This window comes from Chrysemys picta, chromosome 17 (assembly GCF_011386835.1).
Source record: "Chrysemys picta bellii isolate R12L10 chromosome 17, ASM1138683v2, whole genome shotgun sequence".
NCBI classification, from domain to species: Eukaryota; Metazoa; Chordata; order Testudines; family Emydidae; genus Chrysemys; species Chrysemys picta.
Window position 1 is genome coordinate 26,898,786 of NC_088807.1, and position 26,589 is coordinate 26,925,374.

At 60.8% G+C, this 26,589-nt stretch overlaps 2 protein-coding genes across 2 annotated transcripts in view; one reads left to right on the forward strand and one right to left on the reverse strand.

Annotated features, from left to right (window-relative positions):
- Window positions 1-4,162: 4,162 nt before the first annotated feature.
- Window positions 4,163-20,477, forward strand: LOC101942222 (ceramide kinase-like). Its single transcript, XM_008176416.4, has 13 exons — window positions 4,163-4,445; window positions 12,031-12,123; window positions 13,192-13,317; window positions 13,889-14,017; window positions 15,046-15,109; window positions 15,248-15,393; window positions 15,792-15,866; window positions 16,060-16,212; window positions 16,661-16,766; window positions 17,404-17,492; window positions 18,132-18,331; window positions 18,731-18,930; window positions 19,817-20,477. Exons 1-13 carry the CDS (start codon window positions 4,322-4,324, stop codon window positions 19,878-19,880), a joined length of 1,569 nt encoding a protein of 522 aa, XP_008174638.2. The 5' UTR covers window positions 4,163-4,321; the 3' UTR covers window positions 19,881-20,477.
- A 311-nt stretch (window positions 20,478-20,788) lies between these two features.
- The window catches only part of G6PD (glucose-6-phosphate dehydrogenase), a 12,996-nt gene continuing 7,195 nt past the window's right edge, over window positions 20,789-26,589 (reverse strand). Inside the window, 9 exon segments of the mRNA XM_065570685.1 lie at window positions 20,789-21,613; window positions 21,936-22,028; window positions 23,229-23,305; window positions 23,607-23,842; window positions 24,486-24,672; window positions 25,078-25,171; window positions 25,928-25,976; window positions 25,979-26,052; window positions 26,242-26,589. The exon segment at window positions 26,242-26,589 is cut by the window's right edge and continues 62 nt beyond it. Coding sequence (XP_065426757.1) covers window positions 21,523-21,613; window positions 21,936-22,028; window positions 23,229-23,305; window positions 23,607-23,842; window positions 24,486-24,672; window positions 25,078-25,171; window positions 25,928-25,976; window positions 25,979-26,052; window positions 26,242-26,589 — 1,249 coding nt within the window. The 3' untranslated portion in view covers window positions 20,789-21,522.

Below are 26,589 nucleotides of genomic sequence, written 5' to 3' on the forward strand. Positions count from 1 at the left end.
TGGTAAGGCAACTCCCATCTTTTCATGTATTTATACCTGCTCCTGTATTTTCCACTCCATGCATCTGATGAAGTGGGTTCTAGCCCACAAAAGCTTATGCCCAAATAAATTTGTTAGTGTCTAAGATGCCACAAGGACTCCTCATTGTTTTTACTTATACAGACTAACACGGCTGCCACTGTGACCCCCATCTTGGCTAGGACCATTGTGGAAGCCATCTTTGTTTAGGGCACAGTGAGGCTTCATCTTCCATAGGGTGAAGGCTGGCAGCCATCTTAGATATGGGAAAAAGGCAAAAAGGGAGAGAGGCTCCACCCCCCTTGTCCAGTAGCCTAGTGGTTAGAGCACACGCCTGGGACACAGGCGACCCAGGTTCAAACCCCACCCCTGCCCCATGGGGAAGAAGGGTCTCCCTGAGCCTAGGGGAAACCCTGTGGGCTATGGGGGTGCTCCAGCCCCAGAAGCCTCTCCACCTCTCCTGTCAAATCTGCATCACTTTATGTAAAACACACTCACTGGGCCACTGAGCACAGGGGCGGACGCGCAGACTCTCCCTGCCACCTCCGTGGTACCGAAAACCGAAGACCTGTGGCACTGCCGAGTGCGCTGAGCACTGTGATGCAGGGAGAATGTCTGCTGAGAGCTTTACAAAGACAATGTGTGCCTCGGTTTCCCTCTCTCCTTTGCATCGCCACCCAATGGAGGGAGGAGGAAGTGTTAATGCTGCTCTTAGAGCAGCACGGGCAACATGAGATGTGTCTAGGGGCTTGGCTACACTTAAAACGCCGCTATAGTGCTCCTGTGTCAACGCTACATATACCGATAGGAGAGGTTCTGCTGACGCCGTAGTTAATCCACCTCCTCGAGAGGCCGTAATTAGATCCCCCAGCAACCTAGCATTGTCTACACCAGGGGTTAGGTGGCTTAACCACACCGCTCAGGAGGGTGGCTTTTTCACATCCCTGAGTGACGGAGTTAACAAATTAATTTTCTGGTGTGGACTAGGCCTAGGGTGGATGAATGGGTGACAGAACTGGGTGAAACTGACTCAGATCAACAGAGGAGCTGGAAAGCCCATGAGTCACTCCCAATGACTGAACAAGCAACACCTAACATGAGGAAACAGGGCAGGCAGAAGGTATGACCTCAATGGGAGAAGAACAAAGGAGAAAGGGGTGAAGTGGCTGGAATAACGTCAGCTGTTCAGAGAGAGACACAGGGCTCTCCCACCTGGGTTTCAGGCCTGCTCTATACTAGGAAAGTAAATCGGTGTAACTACGTCACTCAGGAGTGTGAAAAAACAGGCCTGGAAGAAGCAAATATGGTTCTTCCAGCAGCGTTGCTCAAGTGAGATGCGGCTCTGTCGTGACCTTCATTTCACCACGCTGCCCTAAGCACTTTCAGACGCCATAGGCCAGGGGACAGAGACATTGTTACCCTGTGTCACCGCAAATAGGACCAGCCTTGCGCCTGGAAGGGCCGTGGAACGAGCCTTCTGCAGGAGTCTGGCTTGGCCGGATTCGCTGCCGGAGCCATGGAGAGAGACAGAGATTGCTGCCTCTCACCATGAGGCCAGAGTTGTGGAGGCCACATGCCAGCCCCTGGGGGGTTCTGTGGGGTCTGGCGCACTAAAAGGGTCACTCCCAAGGGCGGGGTTACAGACGGGGCATTGACCAGAGCCTGGGAACCCATGACACAGGGGCCTATGTCCTTTTGTAGATCTGATCCTCAGTGCAGCCATCTTGAATTAGGGTAGCCTGCATCTGAATGGGGCAGAGGTGAGAGCCCATGCCCCATGTGCTTACACCTGCACATGCATGGTCGGACAGCTACGATGCACTGCCCCGCCCCCCCCGGCACGGCATGCTGCCCCATGGACACTGGCCTGGCAGGTTGCAGAACCAGGTGGGCCTGTCCCACGGCTGGAGCTGCTGGCATAACTGGAGGCGGGGATGGGAAATCAAAGTGCAAGATGGTGCTTTTCTGTGTGTTGTAAGAGACCAGGGGAAGTGAGGGATTGCAAAAGAGAGAGGCGGGGGGGAACACGCATACCCCCCCCCCCCACCCATACACACATGCCCTCCCACACACCTGAGTGCTGGAGGCATAGGGAAACAAGATAAAAAGAATAAACCTATGTGTATTTGTCTGACCAAGGCCAGGAAGATAAAAACAAGAAGGAATCCCAGAGCAGAGTAACACAAACACACACTGCCATGGAGAGTTGGGGGGGGGGGATAGATAGATAGATAGATAGATAGATAGATAGATAGATAGAGTGTATGGAGATTGAGAGGGGGGATGGGGTGTATGGGGATGGATAGATGAATGGGGAGGTCTAGATAGCGGGGTGTGTATGGGGCTAGATAGCACCTATTCCAGGGGTTCTTAAACTAGGGGTTGGGACCCCTGAGGAGGTTGCAAGGTTATTACATGGAGGGTTGTGAGCTGTCAGCCTCCATCCCAAACCCCACTTTGCCTCCAGCCTTTATAATGGTGTTAAATATATTACATTTATTTTTAATGTATAAGGGGGGGTTGCACTAAGAGGCTTGCTGTGTGAAAGGGGTCACCACTACAAAAGTTTGTGAACCACTGCTCTATTCAATGCCATACATCCCCAGCTATCTCTCCCCATACATGCCCCCTCGATCTAACTCCCAATGGTGATGGTGATGCCAGGACTCCATGTCTCCATCCCAGCCCCAGCTGCCTTTCTGGAAGCTGCTTTATCCAAATACAAAGGATTGGTCTCAGTACAACGGTAAATGGATGAGTCTCAGGTTGGACTGAGGGCTAATGGTCCCCTGGATCTCAGAATCTGTCCCTCCTGGCTGCTGAATCCCCGGCCCCAAGCCACTAATCTGCAGCTCTCTCACTTCACCTCCTGTGGAGCAGTGGCTCTTGGCCCTCCCAGTAACCCAGTGAATGTGCCACCAGGAGATGGGTCTGAGCCCAGACCCACAGGGTCTGTAACCTGGGCTGGCGGCTCCCCCTGGGGACCTGGCTTTTTAACTCAGCATCTGGGGCTGCTGGGTTTATGGGCACCTTATCAGCCCAGGCATTACGGGATCAGCCCTGAAATCCAGCCCCTTCCCCTGCTCATTTCGCTCCAGGCCTCCTTTTATCCTTGTCAACAAAGGGCTCAGCCGCTCCCAGGCCTGGGACTTCCCCAGGCCTGAGCGACCTACAGGGCTGTGTCCATAGGGAACAGGGGAGAGCAGAGACTCAAAACAGGCCTCGCCCAGCACTGAGATGCAGCCCTACTGGCATGGGGCCCAGGGGGGCAATTTACACGGGGACCCCTTGCCGGGTGCTGAGATGTGGCCCCTCCAGGTAGGGCCCAGGGGCTGTTTAGATGGGTGGACCCCTCGCCTGGTGCTGGGACACCACCCCTCCAGGTGGGGCATGAGGGGACACATACATAAGGTCCCCTTCACACTTGTCTTGGAGATGTAGCCACCTCTGGGGTGAGGCACTGGGGCTGTTTATACACTAAGTACAGGCTGCAGAACAGCCTATGAATGAGCGGTACACGGGCAATGCCCCCCACACCCTGTCTTGCCCCAGCTTCCCCGTCCTTCTGGGGCGTGGGTGGGTGTGCATGGGGGGGACGGGACTGGAGGCTCACAGGAATGTGGGGGTGGGGTCTGGAGGTTCCTGGGGGTGAGGGGCTGGAGGCTGTGAGATAGGGGGGAGGCTGGAGGCTGGAGGCTCACAGGAATGTGGGGGTGGGGTCTGGAGGTTCCTGGGGGTGAGGGGCTGGAGGCTGTGAGATAGGGGGGAGGCTGGAGGCTCACAGGAATGTGGGGGTGGGGTCTGGAGGTTCCTGGGGGTGAGGGTCTGGAGGCTGTGAGATAGGGGGGGGGCTGGAGGCTCACAGGAATGTGGGGGTGGGGTCTGGAGGTTCCTGGGGGTGAGGGGCTGGAGGCTGTGAGATAGGGGGGGGGCTGGAGGATCCCGGGGAATGATGTGGCGTGCGGGGTCCTACAGGTGTGGGCGGGGGAGCGGGGGGGGGGGGGCTGGAGTCTGGATGCTCCTAGGGGATGCTGCGGGGGCGGGGGCGGAGGCTCCCGTCCCGTCCCGTCCCAAGGGTGGCCGGGGGCGGGTCTCTCCAGTATCCCCGCCCCGGGAATAGCCCGCACCTCCCGCAGGTTAAAACACCCGGAGCCGGGATCCAGCTGCAGCGCCTCCACCAGACCCTCTAGTTCCCGCGGACCCGGACCCGAACCGGACCTGATCCTGTCTGACAGCTGTAGCCCTGAACCCTCCTGGAACCGAATTGACCCGTGACTACCCGACCCCCCCATCCCTCCCCGCCATGGGAGACCCCTTCCACCGCTCCCTGCTGCGCACCCCGCGTGGCCGGTTCTGCGTCTCGCTGCCCCCGGGGGGTGAGTTCCTGCTGGGGACCCCGGAGCCCCTGAGTCGGCCGGGCGCCGCTGGTGAGTCCGGGAACCTGGGGGGTGCCGAGAGATGGGTCCTTTCCGCAGCTCCAGGAGGGAAGGGAGGTGTCCAGGACTCCTGGGTTCTAGTCTCAAGTCTGGGAGGAATGGGGGAGGGGGGACTCAGGACTCCTGGGTTCCATTCAAGTCTTGTGCACTGAGGGGGCTCTGCCAAGGGGACGGTGTGTAGATCCCTCAGAAGCAGGTGCCTCATGTCCTAGGGAACTGCCCCCCACCCCAACCTGCCACGGGCTCAGGGGTGGGGGCCGATCCTGTGGTGAACCAGGGGAGATCCCACAGGAACGGGGGGCAGGGGGAAGGCAGTTTTCTGAGTGCCCCTTGCCCAGGATCCTCATCACCCAGCAGACCGCACGGTGACGCTTATTACGTCTGCACCCATCACCCGGAGCCCTTTGCTAAGGGGGGGTCGGCCGTGCCAGGAGGCAGAGGCTGGCGAAGCATTGGACAGATTACTCTGTGTCTAGCACCTGGCACTGTGGGGGCGTGGCCTATGGGGAGGGCCCCTAATGCGCCAATTGTGATTTATTATCTAATGTGACCCAGGCCAGAGAGCGTCCCCCGAGTATTTCCATCCTCAGGGGCTTAGCTGCTGTGTGCCACGGGCAGAGAACAGGAGAGCCCTGGGGGGCTCATCTGTGCCACACTCCATGTCCCTTCCATCACACAGGGCCAGCGCTGCCCAGCCCGTATGTGGAAATCCCCCCACCATTCGTGTGGCAGTCTGGGATGGGGCGTCAGGGCTTCTTCTCCCAGGGCAATGTTCTCCTGTCCAGCTAGGCAGAGGGGGCCCTGCAGAGCCCTTTGTTTATGTACACCACAGGAAGCGGACGTTCGGTACCTGGCTGGCTCTGCCCCAGCACGCTCAGGTGTTTAGTCCAGATGTGCGGCCCAAACTGTATGTGTGTGTGTGTGTGTGTGGGCGACGACTGGGCACTTCTGGGGTCTAATCAGTGGGGCCACAGGCCCCCAGGGAAAGGCCAGGTCCACTTCCTCACATCCCAAGTTATTCGATAATATTTGCCCTGTGTTTTAGTGCAGATAAATGGCCCACTCCTCCATGGGTGTGATTTCCTCCTGTAATTAACCATTAACCAGGGCAGCCTGTTTGCATAGCAGGAACCCTCCCTGCACTTGTAGGAGGTCAGGCCGGGGTCGGACACTGTGGGTTAGGGTTGACTGGCCTGTGCTCCCGTCTGTCTGTCTCCAGCGGTGGTCTCTCATTCTCCGGGCTAGTTGTCTACATGCTAGGTTAGTCAGGACAAGCTGTTCTGGAATCATCATTCCCGATTAATCCCACGCGCAGACAAATCCATTCCCACAGAACAAACTTGCGTAGCGCTTCGCGTCAGTATCTCTCGAAGTGTTTGCCATCCTCCCCCACCTCTGCGAGGGAAATACCACCAGCTCCATTGCCTAGCAGGCAGCGGAGACGCAGACAGGCTGGAGCGGCCAGTGCAGAGCAATGAGAATTGAACCAGCTGCACCAAAATCTCCAAACCACTGTGCCCTTCTTCACAGAGGCCATGTCTGCACTTGAGACCTTACAGCGGCACAGCTGTACCGCTCAGCAGCGCTGCTCTAAGGTCTCCCGTGTATCCGCTCTGTGCTGGCAGGAGAGAGCTCTCCTGTCAGCCTAATTAAACCACCCCCAACGAGCAGCGGTAGCTGTCATCAGGAGAAAAACAACAAGGAATCTGGTGGCACCTTAAAGACTAACAGATTTATTTGGGCATAAGCTTTCGTGAGTAAAAACCTCACTTCTTCGGTTTTTACTCACGAAAGCTTATGCCCAAATAAATCTGTTAGTCTTTAAGGTGCCACCAGACTCCTTGTTGTTTTTGTAGATACAGACTAACACGGCTACCCCCGATACTTGTCATCAGGAGAGTGTCTCCTGCCCACATAGCATTGTCCACACCGGCGCTTCTGTCAGTGCAATTTATGTTGTTCAGAGGGATTTTTTTTCACATCCCCTGAGTGACATAAGTTATACCAACAAAAGTGCTAGTGTAGACATGGCCTAAACCAGCCAGCAACAAGCTACTCCTAAAAGGTTCGTCTACATTTTAAGGTTAATCCGAATTAAGGGAAGGGAAGGCCATGTCTGCGCAGGGCAGTTAGTAAGACGTTTCTTACCATCAATGGACGCAGGGACAAGCAGTGATGGGCTTAACCTGCAAGAAGGAAGATGTCGGTTAAATTTTAGGAAAACACTTTCTAGCTCTCAGGGTCGTTCAGCTTCCCAGGGAGGTCGAGGAATCCCCATCATGGGAAGTGTCAGCACAGGCTGGACAAGCCCCTGCCAGGGATGGTCTGGGTTTCCCTGGCCCTGGCTCAGCGCGGGGGGCTGGGCTGAATGAGCTCTCGAGGTCCCTTCCACACTCCTACGACATAGCTAGGGTGCGAATTTAAAGTGCAGTTGCTCCCTGTACAGGACACTACAGCGTCTACTTCTGTTTGAAGGTGGAGTAAGAGGAAACAGAAACTAGGCACTCCTGTTCTGGACTGGCAGCATCCACACATGGAGTTAATCAGGAATAGCTGTCGTGCTTTAAATTCACACCCTATCTTAATCTACAGGCTTGTCTGCACCTGAGAGTTAATTCAGATTATCTCTCTTTGTTCTGTGCAGCGCCTAGCGCAATGTGGCCGTGGTCCATGACAGAGACACCACAATACACATTATAACAATGTGTAGATGCAGCAGGGTGGATGGGGCTTGTGCCTTCATGGCGGAGGCGCAAAAGCACCAGGGGCTTTGGCTGTGCCGCTGCCTCTGCAGGGAATTGGGAAACCAATTCTATCAGCCACAATGAACAGTAAATAAACTCCACAGTGCAGGCCCCTCAGCCCTCGGGGCACCGAGACGCTGGCCTCGTCATGCTCCGCACTGTCTCATAAGCAGCCTGCGGCCTCTCCACAGCCTGGAGAGAGGCCCATGGGCTCCTCGGCCAGGGAACAGAGCTAGGCACTGGAGCCGCCCAGCAGTCTAGTGGTCAGAGCACTCCCCTGGGGTGCAGGAGAATGAGGGTCAAACCTCTGCCCCCCTCAGTGCAAGGACTGGCACAGCCACACCCCCATCCAAGCTGTAAGGCAGGTTGGGGTGTGGCTCCCCTGCCGAAGTGAGCCTGAGGATAAAACAGTCCTCTGAGGAGGGGACTGTGAGACTAGCTGGGATCCCACTCTACCCCCTGCCTATGAGGGACGCTAGGGCAGGATGTTTTCAGTTTCTGGCTGAATCCGATCCATGCCGTGAACTGCAGTTAAAGTCTTTAGACCCAGGAATGGCGCAAGGTTTTTGCCGCCCTAGGCGGCAGCACTCCTCCTCTGAGCATTCGGTGGCAGGGGTCCTTCCGCTCCGCGTCTTGGGGGCACTTCGGCGGCAGGTCCCGGAGTGAGTGAAGGACCTGCCGCCGAATTTCCGCTGAAGACCCGGAGCAGAAGGACCCCCGCCGCCGAATTTCCGCCGAGGGCGGCAAAATGCCACCCCCCAAATCCTGCCGCCCTAGGAAGCATCGGCCCTGTTTAGACCCAGGGACTAGACCCAGCCGGTCTGATCTCCTGGGGACAAGCCAACCCCACCAAGCCAGCTTGCGAGTCACAGGCCGGCTGTGCGCCAAGGAACGTTTGTTTGTACCAAGAAGAACAGCTTCAGCAGGAGAGACTGAACCAGCCCCATGCCAGCGAGCAGTGCGGTGCCTTGGAAAGGGGAGACCTAGTTATTGTCTAAACCAGGCCAGACACCTAACTCAGAGAGTTCTGACCCTGGGGGAAAGGCCCCGTATCCCCTCATCCGTGTCCCATTCCTGTTCTTCCAGCCCCCACAGCCCAGCCTGTCCTGGGGCTGGGTTAGCCAGAGACCCCGAGGGACCAGGCCCCATATCCCATTCCTGTTCTTCCAGCCCTCACAGCCCTGCCCGTCCTGGGGCTGGGTTAGCCAGAGACCCCGAGGGATCAGTCCCATATCCCATTCCTGTTCTTCCAGTCCCCACAGCCCTGCCCATCCTGGGGCTGGGTTAGCCAGAGACCCCGAAAGACCAGGCCCCATATCCCATTCCTGTTCTTCCAGCCCCCCACAGCCCTGTCCATCCTGGGGCTGGGTTAGCCAGAGACCCCGAGGGACCAGGCCCCATATCCCATTCCTGTTCTTCCAGCCCCCCACAGCCCTGTCCATCCTGGGGCTGGGTTAGCCAGAGACCCCGAGGGACCAGGCCCCATATCCCATTCCTGTTCTTCCAGCCCCCACAGCCCTGCCCGTCCTGGGGCTGGGTTAGCCAGAGACCTCGAGGGACCAGGCCCCATATCCCATTCCTGTTCTTCCAGCCCCCACAGCCCTGCCCGTCCTGGGGCTGGGTTAGCCAGAGACCCCGAGGGACCAGGCCCCATATCCCATTCCTGTTCTTCCAGTCCCCACAGCCCAGCCTGTTAGCAAAGAGCCAGCCACTATCAGAAGCTTTGGGCCACGTTAGGTACTTGCAGATGGTGATCAGGTCATTGCTTAGTCTCTTGGCTAAGGCCTGGTATAAAGGGAGCCTTCAGTGAGATTAGGAGGATGGGCCAGCCCTGCGGGTGTCTGAGCTCGGCTGACTGCGGCCATGTTACTGAGTTTGTCGGGGGGCACAGCCACACCTGCACATTGGGGTGTGTGACATTACAGAGCGTGAGATGCTCAGACACTGGGGGTGGGGGCAGAAAAGTGCCTGAGACCTGGTTGGCGCCACAGCCCTAGATGGGTAGAACCGCGTCGCTCGGGGGTGTGACAAGCCTGCCCCCCGAGCAACATTGTGACACCCACCTCACCCCCTGCAGGCAGCGCTGTGTCACCAGAGCGTGTCTCGGGGAGTGGATTAACTACGCTTTCTCCTGATGCTGCGCTTTCAGGGGAGACCTGCCATTCGACAAAACAGCTTCTCACTGAAAATCAGCTTTTCCAGCCCTCGGATGATCCTTGTCACTCTTTCCTGAATCCTTCCCAATTTATCAGCGTCCCTTTAAAACGTGGACACCAGAACTGGGCGAGCTCTCTTGTCTCGGGCTCACCAATGCCGTATGCAAAGGTGCCACCTCCCCCCGCTCCTACTCACTAGTGCCCCATTTGTACCCAGTTACTCCTTTTCGCCCTGAGTGGCTGGTCAGTTTGGGTCCTGGGGGAGGTTCCCTTTGGAGGCAGGATCTGATGGAGTCCATATTGCCTTTCATACAGTCTTGTTTGTTCATTCCTTGTAAATAAAGTCCTGCTTCTCCAAACGCAGGAGAGACCAGGAACAAAGTGAGCTGTTCCTTAGCTTGCAGCCCCAACCCCAAAAGCTCTCACTGGCTTTTTCCAGCATCACGCTCTGCTCACAGGCTTTCTTGCTGTTTGCTTCTGCCCCACTCTCTTTGTTCCCAGTTCGAGCCAGCGGGTTCTCCTTTCCCTCAGCCACACATCAGCAAAACAAGCCCCCTCTCCCCACAAGAGGCAGGTTTCGGGGCAGAAGATTGGGCCTTGTTTTAGGAGTGGCCCCTGAAGCATTACTTACAGCTATGGTGTGTGCTAAAACCTCACAAACACATGCGAACTCAGCCCATCCCAAGGGTTCACCCAGCTCAGAGCACCCTGGGCTAGGCCAATGACTTGTCTGTGTCTGACGCAGCCTTGTGTTTAGTTAAAAGAAAGGCAGCCAGTCATTATCCGAAGCCATGGTCCGCCACTTCCCTTGGTAGTTTGTGTAGCTAGATATTAATCGCATGGTTAACCATGGGACCACCGCAGGCACTCAGGTTCCGTTGGTATTTGCCAGGACACCCCTGCCCAGTTCTCTCCAGAATCACAGTCCAGCTACCCATCTTATACCTGTTCACTCCTGTTCTAAGCGCGTCTGTATCTGTTGGGCCTGTATCACCGACCTGGTGTTCAGCTGCATTAAAACGCCCACCCAGGTGTTGGTTGTACTAGCAATGCTCTTCTCTCTCCCTAGCCCGGGACCCTGGGGGGAACGTTCCTGCCTCCCCTGCCCGGCCCAGAGAGAGGCCAGCCCTGCGACACTGCCGGGAAAGGCCCCGTGCCCCATTCCCTGCGGCTGGAGCTAGTGACCTCAAGATCAACGTGTCTCCTATTTCTGGCACTGTAGTTTCGATGCCTGTGGGTTTGGCTCTGACCTCAGGGGTTCACGCAGCAGCGCTGGTATCGGAGCGTGCATCCGGGTGTCGCGAATTCTCCCTTAGGCCAAACAAGGGGCACTGGGGGTTAATTGCCTAGCTGCATATTTTAAAACACTCCTGTAATTAAGCGATTCCCCAAGGGAACTCAAGAGCCAGGGATGGGCTGGCATTTATTACCCAGTGAAGTGGCAGCTGCAGTTTCTGCTTAAAACCTGAAATCTCCAGAGGCTCAACAACCCACCCGAAAGCCAAACCATCCTGAAATGCGGCAGGTTGGGTTGGGTTGGGCATGGGGGGGGAAGGTTGGGAGGGAACTGGGATGCTGGTTGCAGAAAGAGTTCCTGAGTAGGGTGACCCCCCCCCAATATTAGGGGTTTTGTCCTATAAAAGACACTATTCCTGTCCGTCCGTCCCCCCGGTCCCAATTTTCACACAATACTTGTTTCCAGGGAAGTGAGAGCGAATCTGAGCTTTCCCCTGATTTCCCAGCAAGCGAGGGTCTTTCCTGGGGTGGATGGTCTGGGGAGGACATGGCTCTGTTAACGATCAGAATGTTGGTTCAATTTGCATTACGTTATCAGCGAGAGGCTCCATATAAGAACCCAGGAGTCCTGACAGCCAGCTTCCTACTCGCTGCTCTAACCCACCAGACTCCCCTTCCCTCCCAGAGCGGGGGAGAACCCAGGAGTCCTGGCTTCCAACCCCCCGTCCCAACTCTAACCCACCAGCCCCCACTCCCCTCCCAGAGCTGGGGTGAGAACCCAGGCGTCCTGTTGAGTCAGGCAGGCATGCTAGGGGAACGGAACACAAGCTGAGGTGGGAATGCCTTGGGGCTGTGGAGTCTGAGGCCCCAGAGCAGCAGCGTCTGGGGACAGCGCACAATGTTTGTATGTGCCCAGGGAGATATGACAGAGCGTCATGCTCCTGAGCACATCCGGTCCCACCACCCCTCCTGCCCCGCAGCAGCTGAGCTGGGTCAGCGAGTGGCACAACAGGTTGGGCTTGTCAGGGCTGCCCCAGGGCCCAGTCTGGCGACAGCTCCATGCACACAGATGCCTGGCACAACTTCCCCCCCTTCCCTGGGCTGGGGGAGGGAGGATCACTGGCTCCTGGGCTCTAACCACTAGACCCTACTCCCCACCCAGAGCCAGGGAGAACCCAGGAATCCTGGCTCCCAGACCCCCTGCTCTAACCACTAGCCCCCCACTCCCCTCCCAGAGCCAGGGACAAAACCCAGGAGTCTTGGCTCTGATCCCCCCCTGCTCTAACCCACCAGACCCCACTCCCCTCCCAGAGCTGGGGAGAGAACCCAGGAGTCCTGGCTCCCAGCCCTCCCTCTCTAACCCACCAGACCCCGCACCCCTCCCAGAGCCAGGATAGAACCGAGGAGTCCTGTGCTAACCCCTCTCCTGCTCCCTTGCAGGCCAAAGCTTCTGCATCCCTATCACCGAGATGGTCGGGGTGCAGCTGGGCGGGTCTGGCTCGTCCCTCACAGTGGAGGGAAACCAATTCACAGGTGAGTCAGGTGGTGAGGGTGGAGGGGCTGTATTTGAAGCATCTGAGACGATCAGCAACAGATGAGGTGGCAGTGCCAGCCAGCAGAGATGGGTTTGGGGGGCAGGGCTGGGCAGCAGAGATGGGTTTGGGGGGCAGGTCTGGGAAGCAGAGATGGGTTTGGGGGGCAGGTCTGGGAAGTAGAGATAGGTTTGGGGGGCAGGGCCGGGCTGCGGAGATAATAATAAATAATAAAATAATAATAATATATGGAGATATACCTATCTCACAGAACTGGAAGGGACCCTGAAAGGTCATCAAGTCCAGCCTCCTGCCTTCACTAGCAGGACCAAGTACTGATTTTGCCCCAGACCCCTAAGTGGCCCCCTCAAGGATTGAACTCACAACCTGGGTTTAGCAGGGGGGCAGGGCCGGGCAGCGGAGATGGGTTTGAGGTAGGGCCGGGCAGCGGAGATGGGTTTGAGGTAGGGCCGGGCAGTGGAGATGAGTTTGGGGGGCAGGGCCGGGTAGCGGCGATGGGTTTGGGGGGCAGGGCCGGGTAGCGGAGATGGGTCTGAGGTAGGGCCGGGCAGTGGAGATGAGTTTGGGGGGCAGGGCCGGACAGCAGAGATGGGTTTGGGGGGCAGGGCTGGGCAGCGGAGATGGGTTTGAGGTAGGGCCGGGCAGCGGAGATGGGTTTGGGGGGCAGGGCCGGGCAGCGGAGATGGGTTTGAGGTAGGGCCGGGCAGCGGAGATGGGTTTGGGTGGCAGGGCTGGGCAGCGGAGATGAGTTTGGGGGGCAGGGCCGGGCAGTGGAGATGGGTTTGAGGTAGGTCCGGGCAGCGGAGATGAGTTTGGGGGGCAGGGCCGGGCAGCCAGAGATGAGTTTGGGGGGCAGGGCCGGGCAGCGGAGAGGGTTTGGGGGGCAGGTACAGGCAGCAGGACAGGATGGGGTGAGGCAGGTTGGAGCAATGGAAACGGGGGACAGAGACTAATGCGAGTGACTGACCCCCCATCCCCAGGGCAGCTGTTCTGTGGGGGTCAGAGCCCCGCCTCTGGGCTCTGACCCCCCGTCTCTGGTTCCCCCCAGTTTTCTTCGTGCAGCGGGAGAAGCGACAGCGCTGGAGCCTGGGCTCCCTGGAGTTCACTGTGACCCCCGGCTCGGGGCTGGCCCCACGCTGGGTCGATGCCCTGCAGCGGAGCATCCAGCTGCATGGTCAGTACTGGGGGGTGGTCAGTAGTGGGGGATAATACCGGGGAGACTGGTCAGTACTGGGGGGGACATTGGTCAGTAAGGGGGGGGGCAGCAGTGTGGGATACTAGTCAGTAAGGCAGGGGGGACTGGTCAGTAAGGAAGGGGGGACTGGTCAGTACTGGTGAGGGGGGCGGTCAGTAAGGAGGGCAGTAGTGGGGGTACTAGTCAGTAGCCTCGGGGAGGAGGCACTGGAGCAGGCTGTGGAGCCAGAGGGTCCCTGGGGATTGCAGCAGTCTGGTTATTTCCCACTCCCAGGGTCAGCAGTGCTGGGGGACCCCTCCCCACCCGTGATGGGCAGAGGCTGCTGTGACCCTCTCCATGGGGCTTGGCGCCAGCACCCTGGGCTGGACCCATAGCAGCCGCTCTGGGCGAGCAGGGATGGGGGATGGTGTCCTTGGAGGGGATGGTGGGTTGGGACATCCCTACGGCAGGGTGGCGGGGAAGAACCTGTGCTCCAGGAGCGCCCCACTCCATCATGCACCCTGCCCAGGAACCTGTGACCCGAGGTGATGCTCTCTCTGCTCCCCCACAGGTGTGACACGCCCCAGGAAGCTGCTGGTCTTCGTGAACCCTGGGGGGGGGCGGTGCCGCGCAGGTGAGATTTACCGGGACCGGGTGGCCGGGCTCTTTGCCCTGGCAGGGATCCAGACGGAGGTCATAGGTGAGTGCCCCCCCAACATCCCCCCACATCCCCACCACTGCACTGTGCTGCTCCCTCCCTCTGAGTGACCCTCAGTCACAGACCCACAGAGCTGGTGCTATGCCCCCAGCTTGGGAACAGTCTCTGGGAAGGACCCTTCAGTGTGTCAGACCCTCCCGAGGTCTCTCTCTTCCTTCGGGGTACACACGGCCGGCCCCTCTGCTTGGACCGAGCCCTGGGGCTCCAGCCCTCCAGATTCACACAGGGAGCTCGGCTCAGCGAGGCTGCCGGGACAGACGCCTGCTAGAGACTCGGCTGCGCAGTGGGACTGATGAGGACAGAACATAACAACGGCCAGGCTGGGTCGCACCAATGGTCCAGCTCGCCCCGTGTCCTGTCTGCTGACCATGGCACGTGCCAAATGCTCCAGAGGGAATGGACAGAGCCGGGGGTTTATTGTGTGATCCATCCCCTGCATCTAGTCCTGGCGTCTGGCTGTCAGCAGCTCAGGGACACCCAGAGCAGGGGGCTGCGTCCGGGGCCATCCTGGCTAACAGCCAGCCCCGGACCCAGGCGCCAAGAATTTGCTTGTGTCCTCAGGGATTTATACATTGATCAGTGGCCAGCCTTGGACCCATTTAGTCTCTGTCAGCGAGGCGACATTCACCACAATGTCTCTGAGCCTGCCCTGAGCCCACGCAGTCGTTTCCCACCCACCGGGTAACACGACCAGGCACAGAGGAAACTGAGGCATGCATGGGGTTCATAAAAATAATACAGAAAATTCCCATTTTGTGACAGCCCCTCCCTCCCCATCACTGGCCAACTCCACCATCATGCCCCCTTCCTCTGAACCCCCCCATCACCAGACACCCCCCACCCTGAGTGACCACTCCACCGCGCTGTGCTGCCCCCTCCCGCTGAGACCTCCCACCCCTGCCCCATGAGCAATTCCCACCCTGCAACCCCTCCCTCCAAGTGCCCCCTGACTCCCTCCCACTCCCACCTAATACCCTCTCTGCTCACTCACCACCCCCATCTCCAAACAGAGACCCAGCGACCCCACGAGGCCCGAGAGCTCATCCTGCAGCGAGACCTGGGCGACCTGGATGGGTGAGAGACCGCTTTGCCCTGCCCCCACCCCAACCCTAGGACGGGGCACTCCCATTAACCCCCCCCCACACCTCACGTACCCCCTGGGCAGCCCAGTCCCCCCCCGCCCCAGTAACCCCTAGATCTCTGCCCCCCCAGGCTGGTTTGCGTCGGGGGTGACGGGACATTTAACGAGCTGATGCACGCACTCATCTCCCGGACGCAGAGGAAGGCTGGGATTCCTGAGGACAACCCCACGGCCCCACTCCTGCCCCCCCGGCTCCGCATCGGCATCATCCCTGCAGGTGTGCATGGGAGGAGAGAGAGGGGGCAGTGGTGGGGAGCAGAGACCGGTGGAGATAGCAGACATGGGGGAGGTGGGCAGCAGGGTGGGGAGGGAGGACGGGGGGAGCGGCTCGGAAAGAGGGCACTGGGGACAGGTGGGGGGTGGAAGAGGGGGTGGGGTGGAGGGGTTGTGGGGGGGGAGCTCCAGGGGGGCCGGGGCAATGGCAGGTGGAGATAGCAGACACAGGGGAGGTGGGCAACAGGGTGGGGGGTGGAGGACGGGGGGAGCTGGTTGGAGGGAGGGCATTGGCGACAGGTGGGGGGCGGAAGAGGGAGTGCGGGTGGGGGTGTGGAGCCTGCAAGGGGCAACAGCTCAGCAGGTCCCAGGGGATGACTCACCCCCATTCTCCCAACCCAGGCTCCACGGATTGCATCTGCTTCGCCACGGTGGGGACCAACGACCCCGTCACCTCCGCCCTGCACATCATCATCGGTACAGGACGCCTGGGTCCTATCTGCACCTGGGATCAGAGTGGGGGCTGGTGGGTCTGGGGGCAGGTGTCCTGGGTTCTCTCCCCAGCTCTGGGAGGGGAGTGGGAGGTTGGTGGAGTAGAGCGATGGGGGTGAGGGGTGGAGGAGAGGCAGGACTCCTGTATTTAGGTGCCCGTACCCCCCCTTTGCCCCAGGGGACAGCCAGGCCCTGGACGTGTGCAGTGTCCACCACCACGAGCGGCTGCTGCGGTATGCGGTCTCGCTGGTGGGCTACGGCTTCTATGGGGACGTGGTGAGCGACAGTGAGCGGCACCGCTGGATGGGCCCGATGCGCTACGACTTCTCAGGTGCCGGGGGGCCTGGAGGGCATGGCAGGGAGCCCCCAGCTGGGGTGTCCCCTTCCCCCAGGCCTGGGGAGTGGGGGGACCCCAGGGAGGGAGAGGCCAGTGGTCCCCAGCCAAAGAGGGGGTGGGGACTGGAGAGGGAGCCCCTGCCCCAGGAGGGGGTGTGGGGGGGATGGGCTCAGGGGATCCCCTCACCCAGCTGGGAATCCGGGAACTGACCGGGGGATGGGGCAGAAGGAGCCGGGCCTGAGACGTGCCACGGGGCAGTCACTGCCCACAGGGAATGCGCTGGGGAGGCCTAGGCAGAACAAGGCCACCAGAGGGGAGGGGGGCGGCGGGTCCGGGAGGCAGGGAAGGAACGAACCTTGAGAGGGGCTCTGTGGGCAGGGGGCAGTTTTGACTGGAGCAGATCATGCAAGGCCCTGAACCCTCCCCCCATCACCCTACGCAGGGTTCAAGGCTGTGCTGTGTAACCGCAGCTACGAGGGCACTGTGGAGTTCCTGACGGTGGGGGGCACTGAGGCCAATCCCCGGGACCAGACGCGCTGCAGGGCAGGGTAGGTGGGGGGTGGGTGTGCAGGGTGTGTGGGGGCTGCTGGCCCGTGGAAGGGGAAGCAGGGTGGGGTAGGTGGGGGGGGGCTGTGGGTAGGGGGAGCTGCTGGCCTGTGGGAGGGGCTGCAGGCAGTAGGTGGGGGGGGCTGCTCTCCTGGGGTGGGGGCTGCAGAATGGGGTGGGGAGGCTGGTGTCCTGTGGGAGGGGCTGCAAGGTGGGGTAGGTGGGGGGGTTGCAGGTGGGCTGCTGGCCCATTGGGGTGGGACTGGATTCCATGGGGGGGTGTCAATCCAGGCCCTCATGCCCCTCAGTGCATGGGGGGGGGAACCCCATGCCCCTGCCAGCAGTGGCAGCCCAGAGCATTTTGAGGCTCAGGGGTGTGTGTGACTTCCTATTGCACCCACAAATTAATCTGCATCCATTAAATGTTCAAGCAGCTCCTTCCCCCTCACAGTGATTGGCTCAGGCAGCATCAGTCATACTTGGGGCAGCTCTCCCCCACCACTCAGAGTGATGGGCTCAGGCTCTCTGCAGACTCAGGCAGCATTGGTCACACCTGGGGCAGCTCCCCCAGGATGGCTCAGAGCCCCATGGACGGGCTGGGGCCCTGGACACTCACTATCATAACCTCTTCCCTTGCAGCTGCCTTGTCTGCTCCGAGTCTAGTCACCAGCTCCTGGGGGGCAGCGAGGAGGAGAAGCTGCCGCAGCAGGAAGGCACTGGGGCTGCAGGTGAGCTGAGCACAGGACAGGTGTCCCTGCCCCTTGCAGTAACAAGCCAGCTGGGGCTGCAGGAGCATCCGGGGACACCCTAACTAGCTCTTGTAAACCCAGCTCAGCCTGGAGGTTCCTGCAATGACATGCAACAAAAGGAGGCTGAGCTGGGCCCAGAGCCACAGGCACCAGCAGATCTGGGGAGAGAACCCCTCCCCCTCCCCCCCAACCCCCACTCCCCTCCCAGAGCCAGGGGAGAACCCAGGAGTCCTGGCTCTGACTCCCTCCCCCGCTCTGCTGTCACTCACTGGACTCCCCTGAAGTCATGCAAAAGGGCACTGGCTACCTGGTGCAGGCCAGGGGGAGTGTCAGTCTGGGATTTAAAGTGCCCCCAAACTGGCAAGTGGTAGTGGTGGGGGATTTGGGGCAGAGGGATTGGGGGTAACGGTGTCTCTCCCCCATCCAGTGAGTGGCGGAGGGATGGGCATGGGGGTTGGGGGACCAGCCAGCGAGTGGTGGAAGGATGGGGGAAGGGGCCGGCTTGGGGCAGGGGGACCAGGGTAATGGTGTCTCTCCGCCAGCCAGCGAGTGATGGAGGGATGGGGGGGTAGGGGGTTCGGGGCAGGGAGACTGGGAGTAACGGTGTCTCTCCCCCAGCCAGCGTATGGCAGCGGGAGCAGGGACGTTTCCTGGCCATTAACTTGACCTGCATGAGCAGTGCCTGCCCCAAGAGCCCCGATGGCCTCTCGCCCAGCGCCCACCTAGCCGACGGCACGGCCGACCTCATCCTGGTGCGCGAGTGCTCAGCCCTGGGCTTCCTGCGTCACCTGAGTCGGCACATGGACCATCGGGACCAGGTATGTGGGGGGGTAGACCCCCAGGGCCCAGGAAGGAGGCTTGGGCCAGACCTGGGGGTACAAGGAGGGGGCACAAGCCTGGAGTCAGAGCCATGGGGAAGGGAGATGGTGGGAACAGGGTCCATGGGTCAGCATGCAACAGGTTGGGGGAGTTGTAACGGTGAGTGGGAGGGGGGCAGACTCAAGCAGTCCTTGTGGGGGGTCGCACCCTAGCCATTCTGGGTCCGGCCCCCAGGGGGTTCCAGCATCAGGGGAGCAGCTGACCCTCACTGTGGGGTATGGGGCCATCCCTCCCACCGAGACTGGGTCATGAGCCCCAGGAGGGGCAGGGAGAGGCCCCTGGAGCTGGGTCCCTCCGCAGGCCTCACGCTCAGTCCAGCACCCCTCTTCCCTCTGCAGTTTGACCTGCCCTTTGTGAGTGTGCACCGGGTACGGGCCCTGCGCTTCACCCCCAAGCAGCTGGAGGACAATGAGGAGGGGGAGCAGCCCAGCCGCAGGGGGTGGAAGGGGCTTCTAGGGGGGCTGTGCTGTGGGGAGCAGCCACTGAGCTCCTGGAGCTGCGACGGGGAGACCCTGCCCCACGCCGACATCAGTGTCAGGTGAGTGTCTGTAGCCCTATGGAAGGGAGGGGAGGGGGAAATGCTCCAGAGCAGGCCATGTCGGTGCCATGAAAACCACTTGACAATGGCATGAGGGCTTCCACCCCATGGCATTATGGGAGCTTCCCAAAGGATTGTGGGAGTTTGGTCCCTTTCTGCCCTCTGGGATTGTTGTAAGCAAGACACAAGCAGTAAGACCTGGGCAAATTGGAGACAGTCCAGAGAGCAAAAAACTGATGCAAGGGCTAGAAAACATGGACCTACGACGGAAGATTGAAAAACCTGTTTTTTTTTAGTGTGGAGAAAAGAAGATTGGGGGGGTGGGGGAACTGAGAAACATTTTCAATTACATAAAAGGTTGTCATAAAGGGGAGGGAGAAAATTCATTCTCCTGCACCTCTGAGGGTAGGACAAGAAGCAATGGGCTTAAATTGCAGCCAGGGCAGTTTAAGTTGGACATTAGGAAGTCAGGGTGGTTAAACACTGGAACAAATTGCCTAGGGAAGCTGTGGCGTCTCACTGGAGGGTTTGGAGAACAGGTTAGACGACCCCCTGTCTAGTTATTAAACAGTGCTACCTTGAGAGTAGGGGCTGGGACTAGGTGACCTCTCGAGGTCCCTTCCAGTGCTACCCTTCTCCGCAGTCTAGGATGGCATTAGCCTTTCACAGCCACATCACATTGGCAGTTCATAGTCAGCATGTGATCGACCATGCAGGTCTTTCTCCTCCTCTGTTGCTTCCAACCGGTCAGGCCCCAACTTGTAGCAAAAAGCCTTGGTGCTCGTCTCTGAGTGCAGGACCTAGCCCTGTGCACTGTTACATTTCCTTCCATTTCTGTCACTCCCACTTTCCAGGCTGTCCTGTTGATGCCGTCTTTTGTCCACAGGGTGCACAGGCAGCTCATCCACCTGTTTGCCCGGGGCATCGAGCAGGGGATGGGCCTGGTTTAGGGGCTGCCTGGAGCTGCGTCCTGTGAGAGGGCTGTGCCCTCGCCCATCAGCAGAGACCAAGAGCCCAGCAAGGCAACAGAGATGCTGTGGTCTGCAGGGACAGCTGCGCGTCAGAGCCCTCTGTTTGCTCCCTGGCCCCCCGAGGGAGCTGTGCCATGCTGGGTCAGACCATCCCCACCTGGCTGGCTCCGAGGTGGGGTGGGGACAGGAGCGGGACCCGCAGTCCTCTGCAGCGACTTGGAGGCTCAGGCCGCCCCCACCGCAGCCCAACTGGACAGTAGCCACCACTGCAGACGTCGTTTAACCAGGGCCACGTCTGCGCTAACTTACATGGGCACGAAGCCGCTGCAGTGATCACAGTCGGTGTAGTGGGGTGGTTACATTGGCAGGAGCCAAAGTTCAGCGTTGACGCTTTCAGTTCGGTTGACGTAAGCGGCCTTAGGTCGACCCAATGCTGTAGTGTAGCCCAGACCCCGGGGGTAAGCGGAGACAGATAGAATGGAGCTGGAGGAGTGGGAATGAGGGGGGGCACATAGAGAACTCGGGAGGGGGGGCTTTTGGAAAAGCAGCTCACTCACAAATAAAGGGAGAACAGGCCCCGCTTGGCTGTGTTTGATTCCCACCAGGGGCGGGGGTCGGGGCATCCGGTGCCTTGGTGGTGGGGGAGGCAGCAGGACATTCCCCGACAGGCTGGGGGGTGGGGGACAGCCCTGGGCACGGATGGAGACTGGCCTCTACTTTAATGCCGATCCTCCCCCCCCACCCCCCGCGGCTATCACCAGGGCTGTCCGATTTACCAGGCGACACCCAGCAGAGGTGGGTGGCAGGGCCAGGCTCCGGTAACAAGCGGTCAGACCCCCAAGGGGCGCAGGACGCAGCCGCTGGACAGACGGAGCACGGCGCCAAGGCTGATTCCAACAATCTCTGTTTACAAAACGGCGCCATTTACAAAAGCCCCAGGGCTGTGGCGGGGCTGGAATGTCTCAGCAGCAAAGCAAGCAGAGTCCAGGGCGAGGGGGCGGCAGTCGGCCCCACCGGAGCCAGAGGCTCTAAGCTCCCTCAACCCAGTGTGGGGCCAGAGCCTAGGGCAGGGGCGGGGAGCGAGATGGGCTGTAAACACGACAGGCCGTGCCTGGCCCAGTTGTGGTCCCAGGATGTGGGTAGAGAAGGGGCTCTAGGCCCAATGCGGGGTAGGGACCTGGCTGGAGTGCATATGGAGGGGGCAGGGTATCCACACCCAGGGAGCTGTAGGGTATTGGAGGAAGGTGTAGATGAGATGGGTGGGGGGTTAGTGTCTGGGTGGGGGCTGCAGGAGACCTGGGTGAACCAGGACCTGGGCCCACTGGGGGTGGGGGGGGGCCCACAGAAATCGCAACCTATTTGGTTGTCCAGGACATATCCCCAGTGCCCAGCTCCACCCTCCCTGCCCTTCGCTGCCAGTCCTCCCCACCCTGTCCCCAGCTCCCCCAACCCTGCCCGTCTCCGCTGGCCACCCATACCCAACTCTCCCCTTCCCTCTCAGCCCCCAGCCACACGTCCCCACCCCAGGTGCCCCTGGAGGGGGGGAGCAGCGAGTGGAGCAGACAGACGCCCCAGGGCGAGAAGCAGGGTTGCTCTGGGGAGGCAGCAGCTGGCCCCTGGCTCAGAGCTTGTGCGGATTCACCCAGCGGTAGGTACCCTCGTACTGGAACCCGACTCTCTTCATCAGCTCGTCCGCCGCGGGTGGGCCCCGGCTGGGAAAGAGCAACACCCCCAGGTTAGCACCCACAAGCAGCCCTGCCGCCAAGTGTGGGGCGCAGGGTCCTTACGGGAGGTGGGGTAGGGCGGGCCCCCCGTCCCCAATCATTCACCTCCTTCCTCCGCAGCTCCAGCCGGAGACTCACCTTTCTAGCAGCTTAACTCCCACCTAAGTCAGGCTCATGCCCTGCAAGGCCCCACAGCATCTCTCCTTCTTCTCCAGCCAGGGTTAGGGATCCTGCTGGCCCCACAGCCCCCAGCCCCCCCTGCCCAGTGCCCACTGTGCCTGCTGCCCAGCGCAGTGCCCTGGGGCCTCACCTGCCGTAGCAGTACGGGATTGGTTTGATCCTCTCAGACTCCATCTTGTGCAGCAGCGGAGTAAAAATGCGCCAGGCTTCACGGAGCTCGTCACTGGGGGGTGAGGGGAGCAGCATCAGTGCCCGTGCCACTCGCAATGGCAACCGGGGGGAGGGGAGGAAGGGGACAGCATGGGGGGATGGCGACAGCCAGTGTCACATGCTGAGCAGGTGGACGCGACCCACCCGCCCCACCCTGCCAGACCCAGCCGCTCCCCCATGGTCCTCAGGGACCAGAACCCAGCTGCCCTGCCCTGCCCAGACCCAGCCGCTCCCCCATGGTCCCAGGTGCCAGCACCCACCCACCTCGCTCTGCATGGATCCAGCCCCATTACCCGGCTGTCCTGGGGATAGGGATCAGGGCCGGAGAGGGCCAGCACCCGGCCGACTCGGGGATGGGGGATCAGGGCCGGAGAGGCCCAGCACCCGGCCGACTCGGGGATGGGGGATCAGGGCCGGAGAGGCCCAGCACCAGGCCGACTCGGGGATGGGGGATCAGGGCCGGAGAGGCCCAGCACCAGGCCGACTCGGGGATGGGGGATCAGGGCCGGAGAGGCCCAGCACCAGGCCGACTTGGGGATGGGGGGATCAGGGCCGGAGAGGCCCAGCACCAGGCCGACTCGGGGATGGGGGGATCAGGGCCCGACAGGCCCAGCACCAGGCCGACTCGGGGATGGGGGGATCAGGGCCGGAGAGGCCCAGCACCAGGCCGACTCGGGGATGGGGGATCAGGGCCAGACAGGCCCAGCACCCGGCCGACTCGGGGATGGGGGGGGGGGGGGGGGGGGGGGGAGGGGGGAATCAGGGCCAGACAGGCCCAGCACCAGGCCGACTCGGGATGGGGGATCAGGGCCCGACAGGCGCAGCACCAGGCCGACTCGGGGATGGGGGGGGGAGGGGGGAATCAGGGCCGGACAGGCGCAGCACCAGGCCGACTCGGGGATGGGGGATCAGGGCCGGAGAGGCCCAGCACCAGGCCGACTTGGGGATGGGGGATCAGGGCCGGAGAGGCCCAGCACCAGGCCGACTTGGGGATGGGGGATCAGGGCCGGAGAGGCCCAGCACCAGGCTGACTCGGGGATGGGGGATCAGGGCCGGAGAGGCCCAGCACCTGGCAGACTTGGGGATGGGGGATCAGGGCCGGAGAGGCCCAGCACCAGGCCGACTCGGGGATGGGGGATCAGGGCCGGAGAGGCCCAGCACCAAGACGACTCGGGGATGGGGGGGATCAGGGCCGGAGAGGCCCAGCACCCACCTGCGCACAAAGTGCATCTGGTTGCCACAGAAGACATCCAGGATGAGTCGCTCATAGGCATCTGGCAGCTTCACATCCTGGGGAGATGGAGACGTGAACTGGGGGTGTGGGGAGGGGAGCGGTTGTGTTGGGAAGAGGCGGCTGGGATGGGGGGGGGGGGTGAGGGCTGGTTTGGCAACCATAGGCCAGGTCCAGCTCTCACTCCTCGGGCAGTGGGGGTGGGGGATGGATGGGAAGGGGGAGTGAGGGGGCTGGTGGGGGGGCAGCACTTTGTAGCAGTTGCTGTAGGTCAGGTCCAGCTTTGACCCCTTGGGCAGTGGGGGATGGAGGGAAGGGGCGGGTGAGGGGGTGGCGGTGGTGGGGTCCTGGGGCCTGCACCTTGTAGCGGTTGCCATAGGTCAGGTCCAGCTCCGTCTCCTCGGGGTCGAAGAACATGCCAGGTTTCTTGGTCATCATCTTGGTGTAGACGGCCTCGTTGGGCTGCACCCGGATCACCAGCTCGTTGCGCTTGCACTGCCGCTGGAAGATGTCGCCCGGCACGTCCCGGAACTGCAGCCGCACCTCGGCCTTGCGCTCGTTCAGGGCCTTACCACAGCGCAGCACGAATGGGACGCCTGGGGAGGACAGGTTAGAGACAGAGCTAGGGCCCCCCACCCCAATAGCACGACAGCACACATGGGGCAGGGACGGGGTGTGTAGGAGAGAGACACTCCCCAGCATGCAACACCGTGGGAGAGGGGAGGGCATCAGATATTTCCTGTCCCACTCAGAACTATCCTGTCCGGGACCACACCGTCCTGTTCTTTCCCAGGATCACCCACCCGTCCCATCCTCCCCACGGCATTGGCCCCCAGGCGCTCACTCATGCCCCCCACAGTGCTCGCTCACATCTCCGCCGGTCACCCCCCATGGCACTCATCCCCCAACCCCTTCCCTTCCATGGCACTGACCCCCCCCCCAGCACTCACTCACCCCCCCGATGGTGCTCACCCCCAGTCCCTTTCCCCCGGCACTCACTTACCCCCTCACGGAGCTCACTCATCCCCCTCTCCTGTGCACTTGCTCACACCCCCGCCGGTCACACCGCCACGGCGCTGGCTCACCCCCAGTTCCTTCCCCCCTGGCACTCGCTTACCGCCTGTGTTGCTGGCTCACCCCCTGCTGGTCACCCCCAGCCCCTTTCCCCCTGGCACTCACTTACCCCCCCATGGAGCTGGCTCACCCCCTGCTGGTCACCCCCCCTCGGCGCTTGCTCACCATCCCATCTCTCGTTGTCCACGTACAGCACAGCGGTAGCGAAGGTGGCCGTGTTGGAGCCAGTGGGGACAGTGGGGTCATCCAGGTAGCTCTTCCGGGCCTCGCCCACCCCATCGGGGTTCCCCACATACTGGCCCAGCACCACATTGCCCAGCTGCAACTCCGAGATGCACTTCAGCACCTTCACCTGCAGCAGGGACAGATGGCTTAGGCCCCCAGCATCACCACGGGGCCAGGGAGGGCACTGGGCTGCTTGTACAGCAGCAGGGGACGGGGAGGAGCCCAGGGTAATGGGGCTCGGAGAGTGACAGGGGAAGGACTGGGGAGCACAGGGTCAGCGCCATCACACCAGGTAAGTAGCCAGTCCGGTTCAGACACATGCAGTGGCGGCTCTGGCCCACAAGAGGGCACCTCGACCCAATCCAGTAGGACAGGAGCCGCTAAGCACAGATGGAGGGGGGCCGGAGGGGCAGGGGAGGGAGGGCAGGACACCTCCTGGCACAGGCCCTGCCCTGGGTCCCAGCACTTGGTGCCAAGCGGGATTCCCCCTGGGCCAGGGCCTGGGGTGCTTGGTCCCTGTGCAGCGACCCACCTTCTCATCCCGCACGTCGTCTGAGTCTGTGGAAGCTGGTTTTTCCATGGCCACCAGGCAGAGCATCTGCAGCAGGTGGTTCTGCATCACATCACTGCCGGGAGGGGAGACGAGTCAGCGCGGGAATCACTGCCCCAGCACGACCCCCGTCTGGCCCCCCAGCACAATCCCGTCTCCTCCATCCACCCCCAATGCCCTGGATCCTTCCCTCCCAGCAGGGGGAGGGGTCAGCGTGGGAATCCCCACCCCAGCATGGCTCCCATCCAGCCCCCCAGGATGATCCCACCTCTCCTCCATCCACCCCCCACTGCCCGGGATCAGTGGTTCTCAACCAGGGGTACGTGTGCCCCTGGGGGTACGCAGAGGTCTTCCAGGGGGTACATCAATTCATCTAGATATTTGCCTAGTTTCACAACACGCTACATAAAAAGCACTAGCAACTTCAGTACAAACTAAAGTACAATATTTATATTCCAATTGTCGGAGAAAAACACAGTTCTCACTCTTTGGTAACAGTGAGAACGTCAGCAATTTTCCAGTAATCCTGTGCTGTGCCACGTTTTTAGTTTTATGTCGGACTTTGAAAACAAGAGGTTTTTAAATGAGGTAAAACTTAGGGTATGTGAGATAAATCAGACTCCTGAAAGGGATACAGTCATCTGGAAAGGTTGAGAGCCTCTGCCCTAGATCCCTCCCTCCCAGCAGGAGGAGGGGGTCAGTGCCAGCCAGCCCGAGTATCCCCTTGCTCTCCCCAGCCGGTACCATGTCTGCCCACCCCTCCAGCAGCCAAGCCAGCACCGCTCTGCCTGCCGCCCCCACATCAAGGACAGGGGCCCCCTGCCCCGCTCACCGGATGATCCCGAACTCATCGAAGTAGCCGCCCCGCCCCTCTGTGCCAACGGCTCCTTGAAGGTCAGGATGATGCAGGCCACATTGTCCCGGTTCCACACAGGGCCGAAGATCCGGTTCCCGAACCTGCCAGCGAGACGCAGAGCCTGTCTGAGGGGGGGAGCTACTATGCTGGCAGGCTTTGGGGGGGGGTGTCTCACCCTGACAGATGGCGAGGGGCCCTTAATGCTCCCCTGCCACCCGCCCAGCTTTTCCTTGGGAAAGGGCCCAGCCATGCTCCCCCCCGGCACTGCCCCATCTCCCAGCCAGCCCCACCTCAGCACCATGAGGTTCTGCACCATCTCCTTGCCCAGGTAGTGGTCAATGCGGTAGATCTGGTCCTCCCGGAAGAGCGACGCGATGTGATTGGACAGTTTGTTGGAGCTCTCCAGGTCCTTCCCGAATGGCTTCTCCACGATGATGCGGTTCCAACCCCTGAAGGGAGGGGAGAGCAGATGGTGTCAAACATGGCTGCAGCTAGAGAGGAACCTCGGAGCCCCCACAACTCTCCCCCACCCCATGGGGGTCTCACCCACCCGAGGCCTGTGCTCTGACCTCATCCCCTGGGCGCTCACTTAGACCCTGCCCCACTCCCATCTCTCACCCATGGCCCATGCAGCATTC

Excerpts from the sequence above, each read along its gene's own strand:
- LOC101942222 (XM_008176416.4), top strand. The coding sequence starts at position 4,322 with ATGGGAGACCCCTTCCACCGCTCCCTGCTGCGCACCCCGCGTGGCCGG. Across the intron at positions 14,018-15,045 it reads GATCCAGACGGAGGTCATAG|AGACCCAGCGACCCCACGAG; the intron begins GTGAGTGCCCCC and ends ATCTCCAAACAG. Across the intron at positions 15,394-15,791 it reads CATCGGCATCATCCCTGCAG|GCTCCACGGATTGCATCTGC; the intron begins GTGTGCATGGGA and ends CTCCCAACCCAG.